The sequence below is a fragment of the Phoenix dactylifera genome, chromosome 8 (genome assembly GCF_051530095.1).
Source record: "Phoenix dactylifera cultivar Ajwa chromosome 8, Ajwa_hap1_PhDact_Kaust_v1.1, whole genome shotgun sequence".
Taxonomy (NCBI): Eukaryota; Viridiplantae; Streptophyta; class Magnoliopsida; order Arecales; family Arecaceae; genus Phoenix; species Phoenix dactylifera.
Window position 1 is genome coordinate 7,185,363 of NC_143197.1, and position 19,635 is coordinate 7,204,997.

General features: G+C 38.2%; 1 protein-coding gene across 3 annotated transcripts; it reads right to left on the reverse strand.

Annotated features, from left to right (window-relative positions):
• Positions 1-1,621: 1,621 nt before the first annotated feature.
• On the reverse strand, positions 1,622-17,648 carry LOC103701005 (SUPPRESSOR OF ABI3-5-like). Of its 3 annotated transcripts, none has more exons than XM_039124375.3 (17): positions 17,428-17,648; positions 17,212-17,273; positions 12,245-12,377; positions 12,001-12,041; positions 10,972-11,737; positions 10,812-10,883; positions 10,636-10,728; positions 10,478-10,557; positions 9,338-9,491; positions 7,924-8,011; positions 7,749-7,840; positions 7,603-7,671; positions 7,352-7,522; positions 5,630-5,819; positions 4,376-5,368; positions 2,734-2,927; positions 1,622-2,049 (listed from the first exon to the last, which is right to left on the reverse strand). In XM_039124375.3, exons 3-17 carry the CDS (start codon positions 12,290-12,292, stop codon positions 1,870-1,872), a joined length of 3,231 nt encoding a protein of 1,076 aa, XP_038980303.3. In that variant the 5' UTR covers positions 12,293-12,377; positions 17,212-17,273; positions 17,428-17,648; the 3' UTR covers positions 1,622-1,869. The 3 variants fall into 3 exon arrangements, with proteins under 3 accessions (XP_038980303.3, XP_038980305.3, XP_026657997.4); XM_039124377.3 differs by having other exon boundaries at positions 17,212-17,268; positions 17,428-17,605; XM_026802196.4 differs by having other exon boundaries at positions 9,338-9,488; positions 17,428-17,605.
• Between the last annotated feature and the right edge of the window lie 1,987 nt (positions 17,649-19,635).

Below are 19,635 nucleotides of genomic sequence, written 5' to 3' on the forward strand. Positions count from 1 at the left end.
AAGTTTCTCCATTCATATTATCATAGGTCTTTTTCATCTCCTCTTAAGGAGGATAGCGAAAATAATAATTGAACTGGACCACCAGCACACCACAATTTTGATAGCACGTTGAATAAGCAATTAAACCCAATGTCAAGTTGATCGAGAACGGGTCAACAATCTATACCGTACTTACATGTCGCACCTATCAATGCCATCATAAATGATGATGGAGGTGACGGCCGAAAGTCATTGGTGGTAGAAGACCCTATTTATTATCTCCCACCTCACTGCAATGTGACGGACCACTAGCCGAACAGAACCCTGAGTAATTTACAAGAAATCCAATGAACTCTTGAAGCACCGAGAACGGGAAGTGGTTTTGGCGCAAGAAAAGCTCTCCGACAATGTCGGATGACAGCATCCAGTCCTGATGTCTCGTATCGCGAAAAAGATTGACCCGCATGCAGCACAAAGCAACGACCAAAGAACGTCATCGCAATAAGTCGGTAGATGTCATCGAACTTTCCGGTTGAGGAGATGAAACGAACGATAAGGTTCCTTATAAGCCACCATTTCCCGACCAACTAATAGGGCTTCTTTACTTGGTTTTTTATGAGGCAACCTAACGTGAACGAAAGTAGATTGGCAACCTCATGTGTTTACTTAAAGGCATGTTCCATCGACATAGACGTTCAAATCCAGCTTCTGTTTCTTGACTTAAAGTTGTCTACTGCTAATCTATCATCTCTATCAATCATCTACTGGTTGCTCCATATTATCGTTTATCCACAAGAAAGTCTAATTATCAATGACTCCTTGCTCCCAGCTTAAATTATATGACGGTTCACGTGGGACCAAATCAAGACGCTTTAAACAATCACACAATAGGGAGGAATTTAAGGCTGTCTTTGTAATTCGAAACTATTCTGCCGAGCCTGTTCATAGCTCTGGATGGACCCACCTATGCTCGATTAACGTGTAGATGTTTCCGAGAACCAACGGGGGTTCACCGCTAGGTTCTGATTTAAGCAGTCGCGATTCTAGCTAAAAGATACGCAACTCATTTTAGAAAAATTGCTTCAATGTCCATTGAGAATCAGAGTTTTCCAACACGTTATTTTTTTTCGGTGCCAGTATCAATTATATAACGATTATGTTCTTTTTCTTTTTGATCGCTACACTAAAGGGCAATTGATCTCGGGAACCTTAGGCTGGCTGGACAAAATGTCAATTAGTTCCCTGCTCGGGACATAAAATTTTAAGACAAACTGCCGAAGCATCAAAGCTGCTATAGATAATCGTGATGATAAAGTTCGAAATGGCTTATCGAACCATAGCTCTACTCGATGCTTGTCAAGAGAACAAGAAACCCCAAAACAAATCTCTAAGTAGCTGTCTTGCAGTCGATGAGTTATAATATTTTATAGAGCCACTAGGCTGGTATTACCCGACCTACTAGAGAACATGAATGCCATCTGAAAATCCAAGAAAACAAAAACAAGGATTCGCTATCAAGCTCCTAACTGGAAGGAACAGATAATAAGAAACCCGTCTTCTAACTGAAAAGACAATATTCTACTGCAAATGGGACAGCCGGGAACGGCAGACCACAACCAAAGGAGAGGCCATAAAAGCCAAATTAAAAAGAAATCCAACTTTGTTCCAGCGGGCTGTAGTGGGTAAAATAGAAAACACAGTTCGACTTGAACCATAAAAATTTACAAGACAGTCCAGCAGCAAGAAGGCAGAATCATTACTCAAATCACAAAGAAAGCTATAAATAACTCAAAAAAACCGCGACTGAGACATGAATTAGATAAAAAGTAACAACGAAAGACCAGGACTGTTGACAGAAAGCTCAGCCTTTGAACTCTCCTCGCATTTCACCTAAGCAATCTCCCGAAACCTTGCGATTGCCTTCTTCTGGATAATGGTTCGATAACTATCCCCTGACTGTGCCTCCAACGAGGGGTCTACTTTTCTCTGTTGACTACCAAGACCAGACCTATCATCCACAACTTTTGCTTGGACAGGTTCCTTGATGCCGCTTCCATCCTTACCCAGTCCCTGAATATTTAATGGAGGAAAAAAAAAGAAAAAAGAAAACAAGAATCCAAATCCCCAATGCAGACGTCAGACAAGGCAGCTATAACCAAGCTAACACGCATGACCAAACTGCAGAGAGCATCCCCGTAAACGGCCATGACAATCCAGGTTTAGTAGCTAGTTGAGTGAACTATAATTTCTTTTGCATCTCTAAAATTGGTAGTTCAACATTCATCATCCACACCCTCGATTAAAAAAAACAAATCTATTATATGATAGAAACTAACTAGAATTGCTACAAGCAAGACAAATGCTTTATGTCCTATTAGATATTCAATAAGAAATAAAATAATTCAAAAATGCAGAGAACCAGCTATAAGTACTAGTCGGCATCCAGCTATAAGTACTAGCCGGCATCCTATTTATGGATTACTTTTCTAACATAACCTTAAGGATAATTTGCAGAATGATTCAGAAAAATAAGAAAAAACTGACTACCATATGAAAATTAGATTAAAAGACAACTAAAGGGTCAAAAGATTAATACATTATTGAACTAGGTAAACTTTCTACTTAAATATAACAAAAACCAAATATAGAACAGTTAATAAATTCATAAGCTGAAAAAAAAGGTGCCTTTGTCAATGTAAGTGGTAATTTCCTTTAATGTATAACACGATCATAAAAACCAAGAAAGGGATGTACCAGTCCTTCTTGCCAGCCCATACTGCGGAGCATCCTGTTACCCACATTGTTTTCATCAATGGCCCGATCAGCTGTGATCACCTCATAATTTTGGGTGCTGCTCAGTGTATCACCAGCGGCCCGCCCACCAACTCCTGGGGGAAAGGGCATTGCCCCTATTTCAGATGAAGATACCTTACGTGGATGGTCACAACCTTGACAAAGACATCCACAAAGTCAATGTATCTTGAAGTAACTCAACAAAGTATCAGTCGATGAATTTGGCTGATTGATAAATGAAAAACAAATCCTATCATCTGCCAGAGCCAGCAAAAATACAACAATTTTGTTCATGACACCCAGGGGCAGCCCAATATATTTGGAGGCCTAAGACGAATTTAGTGAATGAGGCTTTTTTTTTAAATAATAATTTTTTTTAATAAATATAAAATACTTAAAAAAAAGATATAAAAATAGATAGCTGTCAAGCACATTATTTCAACAAAGATACATGAATGCAACAAAGACAGACAAAAAGCCTCTTCAGTTTAATATAATTTTTGAATGGAAGCACGGAAAAGTAATTACGCTAAAGGAAGGGCCATGAAACTGATTAAATAACTGAGATAATGCTTGGCAGTACTGTTTACCATGTCAAGCAAGAGCAGAATAGGAAAAGGTTATCCCATGGCACTTCATGGTCAAGGCAAAGGAAAGAATTTGTCCAGAAAGGGACTTCTCTATAAGAGAAAGTAGGGGCATTATGGGAAATTCACTCCTAATTACTAAAAGTCCCATCCCACCATCTCCCCTTCAAGTGAGTAGTACCCAAGCAGCAACTGCAACATCACAGCACAGCAGCCATTCAATCCCCCCCTCCCTCCTTTTCTCTCTCCACCAACGAAGAGGGGAGAAGAAACCGAGAAGAGAAAATTAAAACAATCTCCACCCTCCAAGAAGTCCATCTCCAATCCCCCTATCTTCCTTCCTGATGGCCCAGCTGGATCAGGAGTAATGTGAGGGAGGAAAAACCAAGACCAAAACCAAAAAAGAGAAGGGATGAAAGATAAGAGTGGCTTCAGACACGTGTATCAAGCCAACGAAACCCCTCCTCTCTCTTTCTCTCCACGCAAAACAAAACTACTGTCCCCAACTTCCCAAATTGCCCCTCTGCAGGCCAGGAAACTCTCCACGTCCCTTCCATCAAGGGGGAACACTCTTAGCCAGCTCCTGTTGCTTCCTTTTGGTCACGGTCAGACACAAAAAACAGGACAAGGAACCTCTCTCTCTCTCTCTCCTCTCCTCTCCTCTCCTCTCCTCTCCTCTCCTCTCTTTATTTCATCGCAAATCGGTGCCTTTTTGCCTTCTCTCTTCCTTCTGTGGTTATCTTCCCTTTGCCTCCCGGAGGCCTTCCATTGGCCCGAGGCCTTAGGCTCGGGCCGGCCCTGATGACACCCTTCCAATCTTGGCAGATAAAGCTCATTAGCTACAATTATATTCAAACTAAAATGACATTATTCATCATTAAACAATGGAGGATCGTAAATTACAGCTCAACTTGACGGGTTAAGGCTTGCTCTCTGTGGCTATAATATGGCTGATTTCTTAAAATGCTCCACCATGGAATAAAATATAATATATAACAAAAATCACAGGTGCTTACTTGAATCCCCAAGCCCAGACTCTGACAGGTCATCCCCAACAGAAGATGATCCATACAGGCTTCTTCTCTCTGCTGCCCGATCTCTATATGCTGTCAGAGACTGTTCTCTGTGAGTTGATTGCATTGGTGTCTCAGAAAACCTCCGCTTGCCTGTCCCAGTAGCCACAGTTGACCCGTATGAACCTAGTGCTGATGCCTCTGTTTTAAAGGGAGTAGCAGAAGCAGGTGCATCAACATTCATTAAGGATGTTTCAGTGGCACGTGCAACAGCGGTTGATGCAAGAGTAGCACCCTCATTTGATGATCCAGAAAATGTTGTATCTGACTTTATCAACCCTCTCCCAGAACCTCTTATGACACCCATGATGGTGCCTCCTAAACTATTACTTACAGGCCTCGGCTTAATCAGAGAATCCATATCCACTGTTTGAGAAGGGAGAGATTGAGCGGCCCCACGGCCAACAGCTGCAGTATAGTTTGAGCTGCTAGCCACCTCCTTTGCAGTTGAAAAATCAGATTTCGGTTTGTTTTTCACAGATATGCCTGCTGAAGCATTGTAGGAATTCCTCTGTTTATCATCAGTTGAGCTGGATGGCTCATCCTCAAGAACAACACGAGCAGCCTGCCCCTCGAGATTTCTTTGCTTCCACATTGCCAACACGTTATTGATCTTCTTCTTATTAGCCAGAAGGCTACTCTTTGATGCCCATTTTATCTCTTTTAATTTCTCTTTTTCTTTTTTTTCTGCAGCTAAGGCTGCTGTAGCAGCAGCTTGGACAGCATCAGGCAATGAGGATTTCTCATTCAATTTTATTGTAGCTGCAGGAGCAGATATCACTACTTTCCTCTTATTAGTTCCATCTGATGCTTTTAAAGCTTCATTAGCCGACTCTTCGGATGGCTTATTATTGCTTTGGTCCATACACGGGACATATTGCTGACTTTGATGATCATAGGAATACCAAACTCCATTGTTACCATCATAATAGAGGCCTGCATGAAACAAGAGAAACAATACGGAATAAAGAAGTCAAAGGTAACGACTTAAGAAAGCCTAGCTGGAAAGTATGACATATCCCTAGTCAGAGCCTTTAAGACAAGCAATAAATACAGACAGTTTATCTGTTTTTTTATGGAAAAAAATGAGAAAGCAACTTCATAAGGCAAAAGTAATAGATTTCACAAAATGGCTTCCAAGCTGACACTGGGTTGTCCGAGAAATTTGCCCAGGATACCAATAAACACGAGACTAACCTGTATTTCCATCATAATAGAAGCCAGATGCAGCATCATAATAATAACCAGATTTCTCATCCCACACGAACCCAGACTGGGGAGCTGAACCACCTTTTTGGGCTTCTACTTTTGTATTTTGCTCCAAAGCACTAGTAGATTGCTTCTCATCAGGATTGTACTCCTTGGGTGCCCAACCAACAGCATCATACTGAAAAGGGCAAAAAGTTAAATAAATAAAGTAAGACGAGAAGCGACAAATGTTTAATTTCTCTTTACACCTCAGCAGAGATTGTACTTGCTAGCTGCATCTTTTATATTAAAGAGTACTTAATATGCTAGTAATTAACCACCGAAAAATGCGGGGTGGGAGGGGGGTTTGATATTCTAAGGATCAAATATGCTTTCTAGAATTGTCATGAGCCATGTCATTGCTTGCAGATAGGGATCAAGTTTTGGCTCAAGGATTCATTGCCTAAACCTGCACAGCGTGTAAAACAGTATACACAAAACTCAAATTAATTAAAATTCAATGCAGGATCAAGATCCATCCATTTTTTAATTGTATAAATTCACAGATGAGAGAATACATATGTTAAGGCACCAGATGAGTAAATTATTACAAGAAACACTAAATAACACGCAAGCACCAGGAATGTATATATGTATCTCAGCACGAGAAAAGATTTTCCAAAAAGAGAGAAATAATACAAATAATGATGGCATTAGTGGAGGAACAGAAAATATGCTTAACAAGAGTTGTGAGATAGCACCATGCTCGAGGATAAAAAAAATCTATAAATATAGAAGTCAAGCAAGTTGGCATAGATCAGAATGTGGAAAAGCAGAGATTGAAATGTCAAGTGCATTCAATGCACAGATTAAAGTAAAAGAAGATGCAAAGGTAGTGAACAATTGGGGTAACAATATGAATTGTACATAATGTATGCTGGACAATCAGGAAAAGCAACTATGTGAGAGGTCAAGATTGTAACAATCAGGAAAGAGAACTACAAGGAGAGAGGTCAAGATTGTAACAATAAGGAGGCAACTATGACAAGTGAGGTCAAAACAGTCATGGGGAAAGAACTAGAAACACCTGTCCATGGGGCAAATGGAATCTAAAATATCCTATATTCACAAGCCAAACTTTGGCTTCTGGATCAACAATTTTAGCATCTGAGTTAACCGGGTAATATATAGAAAATGAATCAAAAGAACAAGCTAGAGCATGTCATTGTATAACTTCCGAGCATGTCACTGTATAACTTCCAATTACAGTCAATTATTAGGAAACAGTAACATCTACTTGATGTAACATTGTCTATGGAAAGAGTCTTCTAGAAAATTTTTATTAAAAGAAAAATCACACCAAATCATTTATTGAAGATGTAGTGCAATAAGCACTATAGCATATAGTGGTAAAAATTTGTCAATGAAAAATAAGACACGACGCTTGTAAGACGGACAAAGTAGGATAGTGAAATCAATTGTGAAATATAACAGAAGATAATAACACTTCAATCTACCATAACGCTACTGTACTTGGAACCATCAAAGAAAACCAAACTGCTTCAATATTCTAATCATTGTTAAGTAGAAGGATCTAGAGACTAGAGTTCATAGGAGATAGCACACTTAGAAATTGCCGTAATAAGTTCTTGAGGAAAAAAAGAGGAAAAAAGTAGCCAATTATGCTAGAGTTACTAAAATTATACGATGATGGAGACAGGTGGAAAAGACCTGTTGAGCAAATGTTGCTGCTTCAATTGCAGCTGCTGCAAGACTGCTTGACTGTGGAGCCCCCGACCCAGGTCCATGTATGCTTTTTGCATATGCTACACGTAACACTTGACCATTTTTCTCAAGTGTCATCCCGTTCGTTGCTTCAAGAGCTTTTGTAGCATCCTCCACCTAAGATCAACATGAAAGAGAAAATATCAGAACCTGATAACAAGAAAGATGGGAGAGAAATTAAGCAAATGAATCATTACCGAATGGAAATGCACAAAAGCAAATCCCCTGGACACATGGGTGAATTTATCCCTAACAAGGCGAATATCCTGCAGACAGGAACAAACTACAGTAGGAGCTAACAAGACAAATAGTATTGACCAAGCAAACCAGCAACATATCTTACCTTTATTGGAGCATGCTTGGAGAATTCATACCGAAGCATTTCCTCATCAGCATTTTCATCCAACCCACGGATGACCAAAACATGAGTAGGGCCTGAGAATTGAAATTGTTTGATTAGTGGCTGAATAGTAAATATATAACATAACAAATCATGATGTCAAGAAAAAAATTCCCACCAGCCTCTGATCCCCTTTTCCCTGGGGGTATTGGATTGGCTGTTGCAATATCTGCTGGAGGAGCATCCTCTGTCCGAGCCTCATTGCACTGAATTGTAGAATTATAAGACACAGATGACCAACAGAAATATACATGAATGTATATCATATATGGATTATATAGAACCATATTATGTAAGGTGAAATTTCAAAAGAAAAAAAAATTGGTTGCCAACCTCCCGTTCGTCCTTGGACTTCAGGTAGAATTGGGATTTGACTGAAATCTAAAAATGTCAAAGGACATGCTACTAAACTACTTTTGTCAACCCCCAAAATGCATATAACTCATGCTACGAATCAGCCAAAGAACAGGGGTCTTCCTGGCAAGTTGGCAAAACTTTTCCCCTCTATTCAGGCATGGGACTCACATTTGCAAAGCTAAGGGATAACCCAAAAAGGAAATACAGTAAGATTTTAACAAATGGATCACATTCACCATGAGAATCTGTAGCCTTGAACAAAGAAAAAGCAGAGTACAGAATGCCAAAGCAAAAGAAATCCTAACTAGCTTTTGTGCCAAAGTTGAATTTCTAACCCTAATTTTTGACCCAAGAATTGTGCGCACACCTATCGATGTGATTGAAAGACTAAAAACCCTGCTAAGATGAACAAACTTTGTTATCCTGAATAACTAGCAATAACAAATTGCTTCAACATGCTTTTCCTTGGACAAATCCCATGCAGGAGAAACATTGCCTGATCAAAAACCAACACAAAGCATGTTTATTTTTGGTACTCCAAAATGCATTTCCATCAAACAAACAGAATAAATATGACCACTTCTTCTTCCCCCTTTCCATCAATGTACAAAGCAAATACCTTGCTTGTCCATATACAACACCTCCCATCAAGTTAGTTATAAAAAAAAAGCAACCACTCCACATAAAATTTAGAGAGAACACTGTGCAATCAATTTATCTAATGATAGAATGGTACAATTAGATGAGTCAAAAAACCAGCAAGCTATACATAAATATTCTTGCTGGTTGCTGATAACCTTGCTTAATGCAGTGCATGTGATGAGTCAAACATTGGCATGAAAAAGTCAGGTAGAGTCAATTTGTTACTTTCAGATATATTGTAACGTCTGAGACTGTAATGGAGTGATAACACATTTAGCAATATGTGGGAAAATATAAAAAAGTGGCATTTTTCAACATGATAAATTCTTTCTCTAATAAACAAAAAGAAACATTAAAATTATCCAAACATAAATAAAAGAAATAGAAGAGTTTAAGGAAAAATAATGTTAGATTATTGGTTCAGTTTGTCACTGTGTTTGCTTGTCATCTATCATACAAATTTTAATTTAAACCATGACACTTCTGCAAATGATTCCTTGAACATAAATCATACTAACAGTATCGAGACACACCTGAAAACAGGATGTCCGGCGTGCAAAATTTACACAGCCACAAATGGTACAAATCCAGTCACAAGGTGCACCTATTCTGCTGTATCCATGACTTGACTTTACCGTGCTTTCTTGTCCTAAAGATGGTGCACCTGCCCCACCAGTTGGCTTACTACTGCAGAACAGATGGTTATCAGTAAATAGTGTATAAAACAGCTTACAGGTACCAAGACATATTTTACGGATGCATGGCCAGCAAATGTTTGATTGAAGCCCTAATCTGGAAGTAATGATGTAAGAAACATTTCTTCTTTGATCTGAAGTTTAAGTCAACAGAACCAGCATGTCTAGCAATATGCCAGCACGCTGATCTCCCAAAATTCAACTTTTTAAATTGCAATTCTTATTTAGAGTTCAAATGGAAAGAAATAAAAAAGGATGAGAGAGAGAGAGAGAGAGCATCTTCCGAGATGCATATGCTTAAAAGAAAACAAAACAAGTTATTAGTAAATTAAGAATAGTGACACGAACAAGCCTTAGATGTTGACTTAACATAGTTTATGTCCTAACCCACAGCTGGTTCCTACTCGAGCAGGACTCTCTAAGTAGGGTATACCTTAGCATTGCTATTGCTAGATCAAATTAGCCAACCTCTTTAAAACATTTAACCCACCCAGTCTTAAATCAATCAAACCATAAATTTCATTGGTCTGCGCAAGCCCAGCCTATCCCAATTTCAATTCAAGGCTGCCCGAACCCAAACCAACCCAAAGTTCAGGTTGGCTCGTGATGGGTTCAGAACAACCAGAACTAGGTGTAAGCTGCTCTCTCTCTCTCTCTCTCTCTCTCCCCCCCCAACAGAGGTATGTGCAAATAAAATAGCCAGCCCATTTTTTATAAAGTCATCACGGTTCATCAGCTTGATACTTATTTATTTACAGTTATTTATTTATGATCACCAGTATTCACTTCCCCTGCATGCTGTTTTTACTCCCCCTTCCCGTGGGTATGCTGTTTCAAGGTTGGGGAGAAAAACGAGGGAGAGATATGTATTGAGATGGCGAACCTTGCCAGATACGCTTTTTCAAGGGCAGAGCTATGTCCATCTAATCATTTGGAACATTAAATACAGGAGAAATCTTCCCCTTAAAAAATGGGCACCTGTATTCAAAAAACAGTTTCCTTGCATCAATTACAAGACCATTCTCTCCAATACCATTCATCATGCTGCGAGCAGCTTCCTGCACAACAGTATGAGCATGTAAGCACAGAACCATTTGACAACGCAACTGCAAATAGATAAATCAAATGATAGATACCACAGTCGGAAAGTCAATAAAAGCAAATCCACGAGAGATGCCAGAATTTCGCTCTTTAATCACACGCACATGACGAAGGGGTCCCCACTCAGCCTACAATAGGTTGGAACAGCATTAGTAAAAAGAATCGATAAAATTTGTAATGAAGCAGGCCATTTCCAAGAAGCAATTCATACAAGTATTTGATACAGATCTTCTTCAGTCGTCTTCTGTGACAAACCCTTCACAACTACTGTGGCTGATGGAGCCTGCAGCAAACAAAAATTTTCATAATCTTGGGTTATACATAAAGACATAAATGCCCACACACGTATTTAAGGTAGCATTTGAGCATACAACTGCAGAGTCATTGCGACTTTTCTCATCACGGTAATGATCCCTTCTTCTCTCGCTCCTCTCATATCGACTATCATCATAACTGTCCTCCCTTTGACTCCGGCCATGACTCCTACCTCGAGGAGATCTTGATCTGGACCGATCATCATGCCCATGGGATCGAGAGCGGTCATGACGTCTATATGGACTTTGGTCTCTTTCCCAGCTCATACCCCTCTTTTCACATTCACGATCACGGGAGTCACGTCTTCTCCAACTACCATCCCTCCTGCACCTCTCATGGTCGGACTCATAATTGTATCGACCATAATCATAATCTCTTTCATGACTGTTCTCCCTGCTACGACGAGATGCACGATGTCGGAATTCATAGTCACTGCCAGTCTCATCATGATCTCTACCACTCAACCTTGCATGCCTATCATATCCATAACTACGGTAACCATCTGTGTCATAATACCTGTCAACATTGCGGTAATTATCACGATATTTATCAACTTCATGAAAGGAATCAATTTCATGATACTTCTCTGTGTCACGATAACTATCCATCTCATGAAATGAATCGGCATGTCTTCTAGAGTCCCTGATGAGTGCATATTCTTCATCAAAACTTCTAGGCTGAGGCCAGATGCCACCAACAGATGCTGGTGGTGGATAGACATCCCTTTCAAGTAAATCCCGGTGGAGTGCACTTGTTCCATAAACAGATTCTCTAGAGTAACTTTCATTCAGAAACGTTCTACCACCATATGACCCACCAGCCCTGTCAAAATAAGTTAAGTAGGGGAAGGAACAGAATGACAAAACAAGATGGCATATCAGAAGAAAACAATTAGCTTTCAGCATTATATATTGTAGATCAAAAAGTCAAAATTACATGGAAACGTCATGTCAAAAATAACCAGCATAAGCTAAGAAAAGTAGTGGACCTAACAAAGTTGATATTTATTTATGAAAGATATGTCTAAAGTCATTTCTAGCCCACAAGCCACTTATAATAGATGTAATTAATTGATCATCACTCACCTGAAATCTGGCTCATGGACTGCACCGTACCCCTCCAATGCCTGTGGATTCAACAGAATAACCCAAGTCAGCAACAAATATTTATGGACAGCGTAGGGAAGTCCATTCCATATCAACACTGGCCCACGGCTTCCTTCCACAGTTCATTTAGAATGATATGCCAGGAAACAAGGAGGACATCACATGAGCCATAAAATCTGCTATATCAGCCCGGATAGGTAATAAAAGAGAAAGCTGCAATTACGCTATTAGTATCCCATCCTTGTTGTAGAACATAACGCCCAGGGTCCATTTCTTGCAGGCTGCACCAGTGTTACCCTGCAAGGCTCTTGATGATCTTTCTCAGGTTTTGGGCGCAGTTTGTTTGGATATCTATCCTGTAATGGATGCACAAACAGACACAGTTATACTGGTATTAATAAAAAACCAACCCTCATGGCCAGCCTTTCTAGTGGAATCTTCAAAACCAAACTGTCCAATAAATATCCCATCTTCAGGCCCTTACATCGCAATCATTTAAACCTTTGAAAGCTTGAAATTACATACTACCAAAATAATATTGTTCTTCAGCATTCAACGATAAAACAAAGAATAGAGGACTTCTCAGAACTACTACATGTTGAAATTCTGTAGCTTGAACCACTGAAGTATTAAATATCATATTCAAACACAGTGAACTTACCAAAAAACCAAAAACAGGGGAAAGAAATCACTTAATCTGCTGATGCAAAGAAATTTGTATTTCATTTGCTTTCAAATTTCAGCTTGAAACGTGATTTCAATCTCCGCAAACAAAAAAAGATGCAAAAGAACATACTGGAGGCATCAAAAATTACTGCTTGAAGCGAGATTAAAAGGAAGAAGAATGGGAAGGCAGATCAAGCATTAACAAAAGGTCAATTGCCCAAAATCCCTAAGAAGTGTCACTATCCAATAAGCATATAGCATTTGACTGCATACACATACAAATAAGTACATAGATATACACATACATATCAAGCAATTATGTGGATGAGACCAAGACCCAACACATTATGTGCCATAACATTCTCAGTCAGCAACCAGCATGGCATGCTTATCGTACACTGTTCATGCTAACATGCAACAAAAACCTCCTGGGAATATATGCTACATGTCGAGAGAGGCATGTTACAATATGCCATAAAACATATTACCGCTTGTAATAACGCAACTTAGAATTCTCTCAGGCAAAAAAGTATACATGCTTTAAACTAAAATGATTTAAATCATCCAACTAAGTATGGTATCCTAAGCCATAGGAAAGATACCAATTCCCATATATTAAGTCTTGAACATGTGTGCTTCTAAAACAACTTACAAGCTAGTTACCGTGATACCCAAATGCATGCATGCACCCAAAATACCGGTTTAGCACTTAAATGCACTCGTGCATATATGTGCCAATTGGTACAAAACACGCACCCTCCCAAAAATAAAACAAACAAACAAATGAATAAATAAATAACAATCAAGTGGACTATATGACAGCAAAACACATGCAGTATGATACTTTTAAGTTATGAACCAACACTTTATTCTAAGATGACATGTTTGCAACTAGAGACCCTAAATATACTTATAAAACAGTTATTGCATTAAAAATATGCAGATAAACACAAGTGTTGCATGGATAATGTGCACTGGCAGGAAATTTTGTGATATGTATGGTAATAATTGTAGCTAAACCTCATCTGAACACCTTTTGTCCTAGCAAATTATGCTGTCCTAATATTTGAACAGCTGAATTATGTTGCTCTTAAGACCCAACAATAAGATAATAATTGAAAGCTGAAATGGATATAGAATGTAATTCTGGAATGTTAGAATGGGTGGAAACCTGTACAACAAGATTTCCAAGCCACCTAGTTAATCCCCAGTATTTTACCTGGTGTTAGAATTACATATAATTCATTAAACCTGGAATTATAAACAACAGTGTCAAAATACAGATATCTAATATGTACATTACAAAACATAGATACAAAGAAGGAAGCATGGAGGAAAACATAATAAGAAATTGTCTCGAATACAAAGATGTTAACAGCCTTTTATGACCTCGATCTCCACCTTCCCTACCAAACAACCTCTCTCCCATTGTCCCTACCTCCAGTCCCACAAGAATCCCTTTCCTTTCAATATACTCAATTGGAGGAGGTGACATTTGATGGAAAGTACACATGATGGATTTCATGGATGCATCAACTAATGATTCTCATCAGTCAGCTAAGACATTTCTAGATAAAATCAAGATAATGTATTTATGAAATAAGAAAATGTATTTAATAACCCAATCAACACATTTGCACCAAACTTCTGTCGTCAAACTCTCTAAAAACTTCTTTAGAATATTGGCAGACAAGTCTATTATCAAAAGGAGTGCAGATTATCATCATTTTTATAGTAATAAAAGAAAAACAATCAAGCTACCCTTAAGTAGCGGCCCATAGTCAAAGTGGCAGGCTGAAAACCAAAATGCCTCTGGTTGCAAAGTGCCCACATCAATAGCAGCCTAGGATCTTCAAGCTAGCTACCTCACCTTGAACCCATGAAAGCAGTATAAACTACACCAAAATCTAACACCTAGCCGAACAATCTAAGCCCACATGGACATGGACACAGGAATCAGATTCAGATGTGCACCCAAGTACCTAACTGAAGAAGAGGGAAAAAAGGGAAATGCAGTAATACGTATAAAAGGATAATTTTAATTTAAAATATACATATATATATATATTTACATTGTATAAAAAACAAACAAAAATATCATGTGTCAAGATTTTCCAATATGCATGTTTCTCATCCAAACCTCCTAATTGGTCTAAGGAATTTTGAAAAATAACATTTTACAAAGTTATTTGAGATTTTCAGTCTTAACCATTCCCTAAAATAATAAAAGGTGCAATTAATTTTTTTTTATAAATATACTGGATATATATCCTACATGGATTCTAGGTTCTGGATGCTAGTGTCGAGGTAGCACAGGTAGCCAGTCACCTTCAACAACCTTGGCTGGAGGTTTTCCAATATGGATTGGAGGTCTTCCAATATGGATTTTGGGATATCCATAGACATATCTTATATGAGGTTGTTCTGTAATAAGTGATCAATTCCCGGATTCAGTGCCAAAGATTTCCATTTTGAATAACTTCCATATATTTCTCGTTGGACAAGAAATCTAAAGCATTTTTTCAAAAAACTTCTCCTGAATGCTCAGCACCTTTGGTAACTAATTGAAGAGAAGTATCAGATCCTTGAAATGTCAATTACTAGCTTTCATCATGCCCCTAGTTGATGTATTGTTGGACAAGAAATCCAACTCAATGGTACCAGTAAAACACCAACACCAAATGACCCTCTAGCTTATTTTTGATAACCAGAAACATATCTGATGATAAGCGTCCAAAAATGTAGTGTCCTAGTCATGTTAGACATAAGCGTCCAGTCAGCAAAATTTTTTGAGGGTTCCTATCAAAGGCTGTTTCATTGCAAGTATTCACAACATTACGTTTAACGATTCTAATTGCCAAATAAGGACGACTTGAAATGCTTAGGCACTTCTAGTGAAGCATAAAAAATTTTACATCTTTTCCTTAATAACCAATGCAGAATGAAAACAAGCTTTTTAAACATAAGGAAATATTTACCAGTCAATGTAATGTACTAATAATGCAACCATAAATACTAAGAACACATATCTACATATACATACATTTAATATATACATGTAAATAAATTAACTTAGTCAATAGTGTTCCCTTTTGTAGTTTTTTCTCCACAATTTAAGGTTTCGAGATGCTTCTGAACACCATGATGCTTGTCAAGTCTGCCAAGTGTCTAGGTAACATAGACAAAGATTGAAGAGGAATTTGTTAGCCTTCTTTATTTCCATATTTATATAGTTTTGATCTCTAGACTAAGGCACAATTGCCACTTTTCTAATCACAAATTTTGTTCCTAAAGGCCAGCTAGGCTTATACCGAGGACAACAATACTTATTAATCAATGTGCCTTCATCCAACTAACAAATGACAGTCAAGGTACCTTTCTTACTAAACAAAACCAGGCAAATGTAGAATTATAAGCCATTATCTACTTGCCATACCTGAATCTTAAATCAAAACATCATAAAATTCATTCCAAAAGCAGTGCTTTAGTTGTATCTTGGCTTTTTATTTTATCAATAATAATATTTAAACCTTATCTACCTTCCAACAGGTTCCTAAGTCAAAAGGAATTTTTTATTGGTTCAAAATCAATCCCTCAAAGCATCAAATGATTACCTATTAATAAACCCATTAGCAGAAATCTCACATAATGCATGGCTACAAATTAAAAACGTTAAAATTTCTGAAACAAAACCTAGCTTACCGAACCTAACATAGACCACCTTTTGTTTTGTTCCCATGTCTACTAGAAGCATCCTCCCTCAATGGTTGTGCACCAAAAAACAGAAGACCTATTAGCCTACCATCACTAACCATTTTAGTTCCTTATTTTTTTGGCAATTAGTGAAAGCTTCATTTTGACATGATTTAATCCTTTGAAACAACTCCACAAGCACTTGCTATTTTATCTTTCAATTACCTGGTTACAAGCCCAAGATTTAAACATTCATATGCAAGTTAATGCATCCCTCCTCTTAATGGTAACTTCATAAGTGCAGGAAATAACTTACATACATACACATACACTTACACATACATACATACATATAGATACATATATATATATATATATATACATATATATATATATATATATATACATATATATATATATATATATATACATATATATATATATATATACATATACATATATATATATATATACATATATATATATATATATACATATACATATATATATATATATATAGGTACATAACACTTGCAGCTTGTTATATACCTAACCTCAATCTTTCTTTATTAAACTCAAAATTTCCTCTCTATTATTTTGTGTGTGTTTCACCCCTCTCTATCCACAATTGGAAAAGCAACACGATCAAGTAGCAAAATCCCAATTAAATAACACATCGATCGCTGAATGAGCATAATCCACACAGGAAGTAGACCATATTCAGAACAAAAAAAAAATCCAAAGAATTCAAAAACAAATCGGGGTCCGAAAGCATAGCAAAAGAATCCCCCAAGAATAACCAATGCAATATAACTCGGGGTTCTTCGTTACCTGAAGGCGGCTGCGGAAAGATTCCACAGGCTAGGGTTCCGGCCGGGCGGCGATCTACTAAGCTACCAAAAAAAAGATAAGGTATGAGTAGATCGGCCATGGTTATCACAACATGGTCTAGCGTTTTGACAGTAAAGTGACGTCATCGAGCTCAAAGACGCGATGTTTCCGCCAACCGCTCCGGAGGAAAAGAAGGTGCGGGGTAAAATTTCTTACCTTCGGAGGCCGGAGAGGGTGACTGCAACGATGGCCGCTCGCCGGAGCAGTCCTCGATCGATCGATCGATCGATCCGGATATCTCGGGGGGGGGGGGAGTGGAGGGGAAGAGGAAGAAGGGGAGAGAGAGGGGCGATGAGGGTTTCGTTCGGCGAGAACGGGGACGAGCTCTAGTGTTGATAAAAAAAACGAGCCGAGGCACTGATATGGGGCCGAAAGTTGCAGTCCAACCGCATCATTCACCGTTACATGAGCTCTGACGGTTAGTTTTTCATGGGAATCCAAACTCGTCAACTGATTCCACGACTTCTCTCTCCGATTTTTGCAAGGTGAGTGGGCCGATGTCCTATGGGGATCCCTTTTTTTCTCATGTGACGCCGGAGGCGAAGGATGGTTCGTTCCGATTTGGAGGGCAGCTTAGTTGATCGGTTATGCTTATGGGTGGATTTTATTTATTTGGAGAGCAACTCGGCTATCGTAATTGGTTGGATCTATGGGCAGACTATGGTTGCAGACAAATATTTTCTTGCTTTGAGATATCTGATAGTATGTAAAAAAATGTTCCATCTTTAGAACAAACCATATTTATCATAAGACGAATAGACACAAAACGAATAGAGCGGGGGATTGGCTTGCATCATTAGTTGCCGATCATTTTTATGAGATACTTCAGATGGATGGTGCACTCTCATCGCCCTTTCTTCGGAATATTTTATTTTCTAGCTTCTAAAAATGTACTCATACTAAATTTGTATGATTCATCCATCTTAGCACACACAAAAAAAAAAAGCTCTAAAATTACTTGCTGTATAGCCTAACGAACGTACAAATATTTTTATACATCAAAATAGAAATAGTTTGCCATCATCATGAGACCAAAATGTGGAGGGATTTTTTTTTTTTGGACATGCCCGCATGTTGAGAAATTTTGCCTGCCTCAACAATATGGCAGATGCTACTGAAAATAGCATTTCTAAATTTACTGCTCTTATAGAAATAATATTATTGGTGAATTATCGGACCATAGAATACAGATATATTATAATTGTGGATACAGAGGTACTGCATGAGGTTATGAATTATCTCCATCCCATGCTCTTTTCAGAACTAATCTGGTATAGCTTGAAGCAAGATGATAGTACCGAAAGATGGCTTGTACTATAAAAAATGAAGTGAAAATGAGAAGTAGTATCTCTCACGTGAAAATTTATTTCTTATCCCGTGTAAAATTTCTTTTTTCAAAGGACTATTTGTCAAAAATATTAAGTTATCTATGAATTTTGTTCTATTCATAAGAGAACAATGTTTTGCTGCCTTCCTGAGGCAACGATGTTTTGCATTATTTATTGTCGTCTCTTTTATGTTAGTAGATAGATAGATTAATGAACATAAAAATAATGATACACTTTTTCTCGCTAAATTTTTCTTGGTTTTCTTTTAAAGATACTTCGGTTGAGTTTCATGTATTTTCTATTTTTTAGATGCGAAACTTCAAACTTTCTGTCCTTTATACCTTGAGATCTCCAGGCTAAATTTCACCAGTTCATGGTAGGGGAATAAAAGTTTATAACAATATCCTCAAGGAACAATCTTCAAGGGTCCGGCATCATACTAACAAAGCAATGAGATATTTCAAACTCTACTACAGGAAATAATAAATAATGTACATTTAGTAGGTTCCTAAGTCTAAGAGGATCTCTTATTACCTCAAAATCAAACTTTTAGGTAAATTGAAAGTGAGCTGAGAAGTGCTTGGAGCCGATGTTACATTTATCAAACCAATGGGTCTCATATGCTTGGCCCATCTCACAACTCATCTTGTTCGCAAAACTTGGTACGTCATGGATTTATTACATGATCTTTGTAGGACTCGCATTGGCCACCTTGGAAGGCTGCTGCAGCTACCTTCTTTTCAAAGAAAAAAAAAGAATAAAAAGGAAAGAAAGTGCAGCCAGACCTTTAACTCTAGTTACTGTCTTTTAAGTGAATCTGTTGTAAGGATAAAATTTTCAGATTTGGAGGCTAGGCCTCTCCTTGTGCCCCAAAGAGAAAAGTAGGAGGCAGTGGTGGGCCGCTCGCGAAGTGCCAAGGCCATGAGATGAGGTTCCATAGGCCTGGCCCATGAGAATGGGACAAGAAGCCCGATCGCGTTTAGCAAGCAAACCAAGCCTACCTCAAGGACTGCAAACTAAAGTTATACTTGAAAAT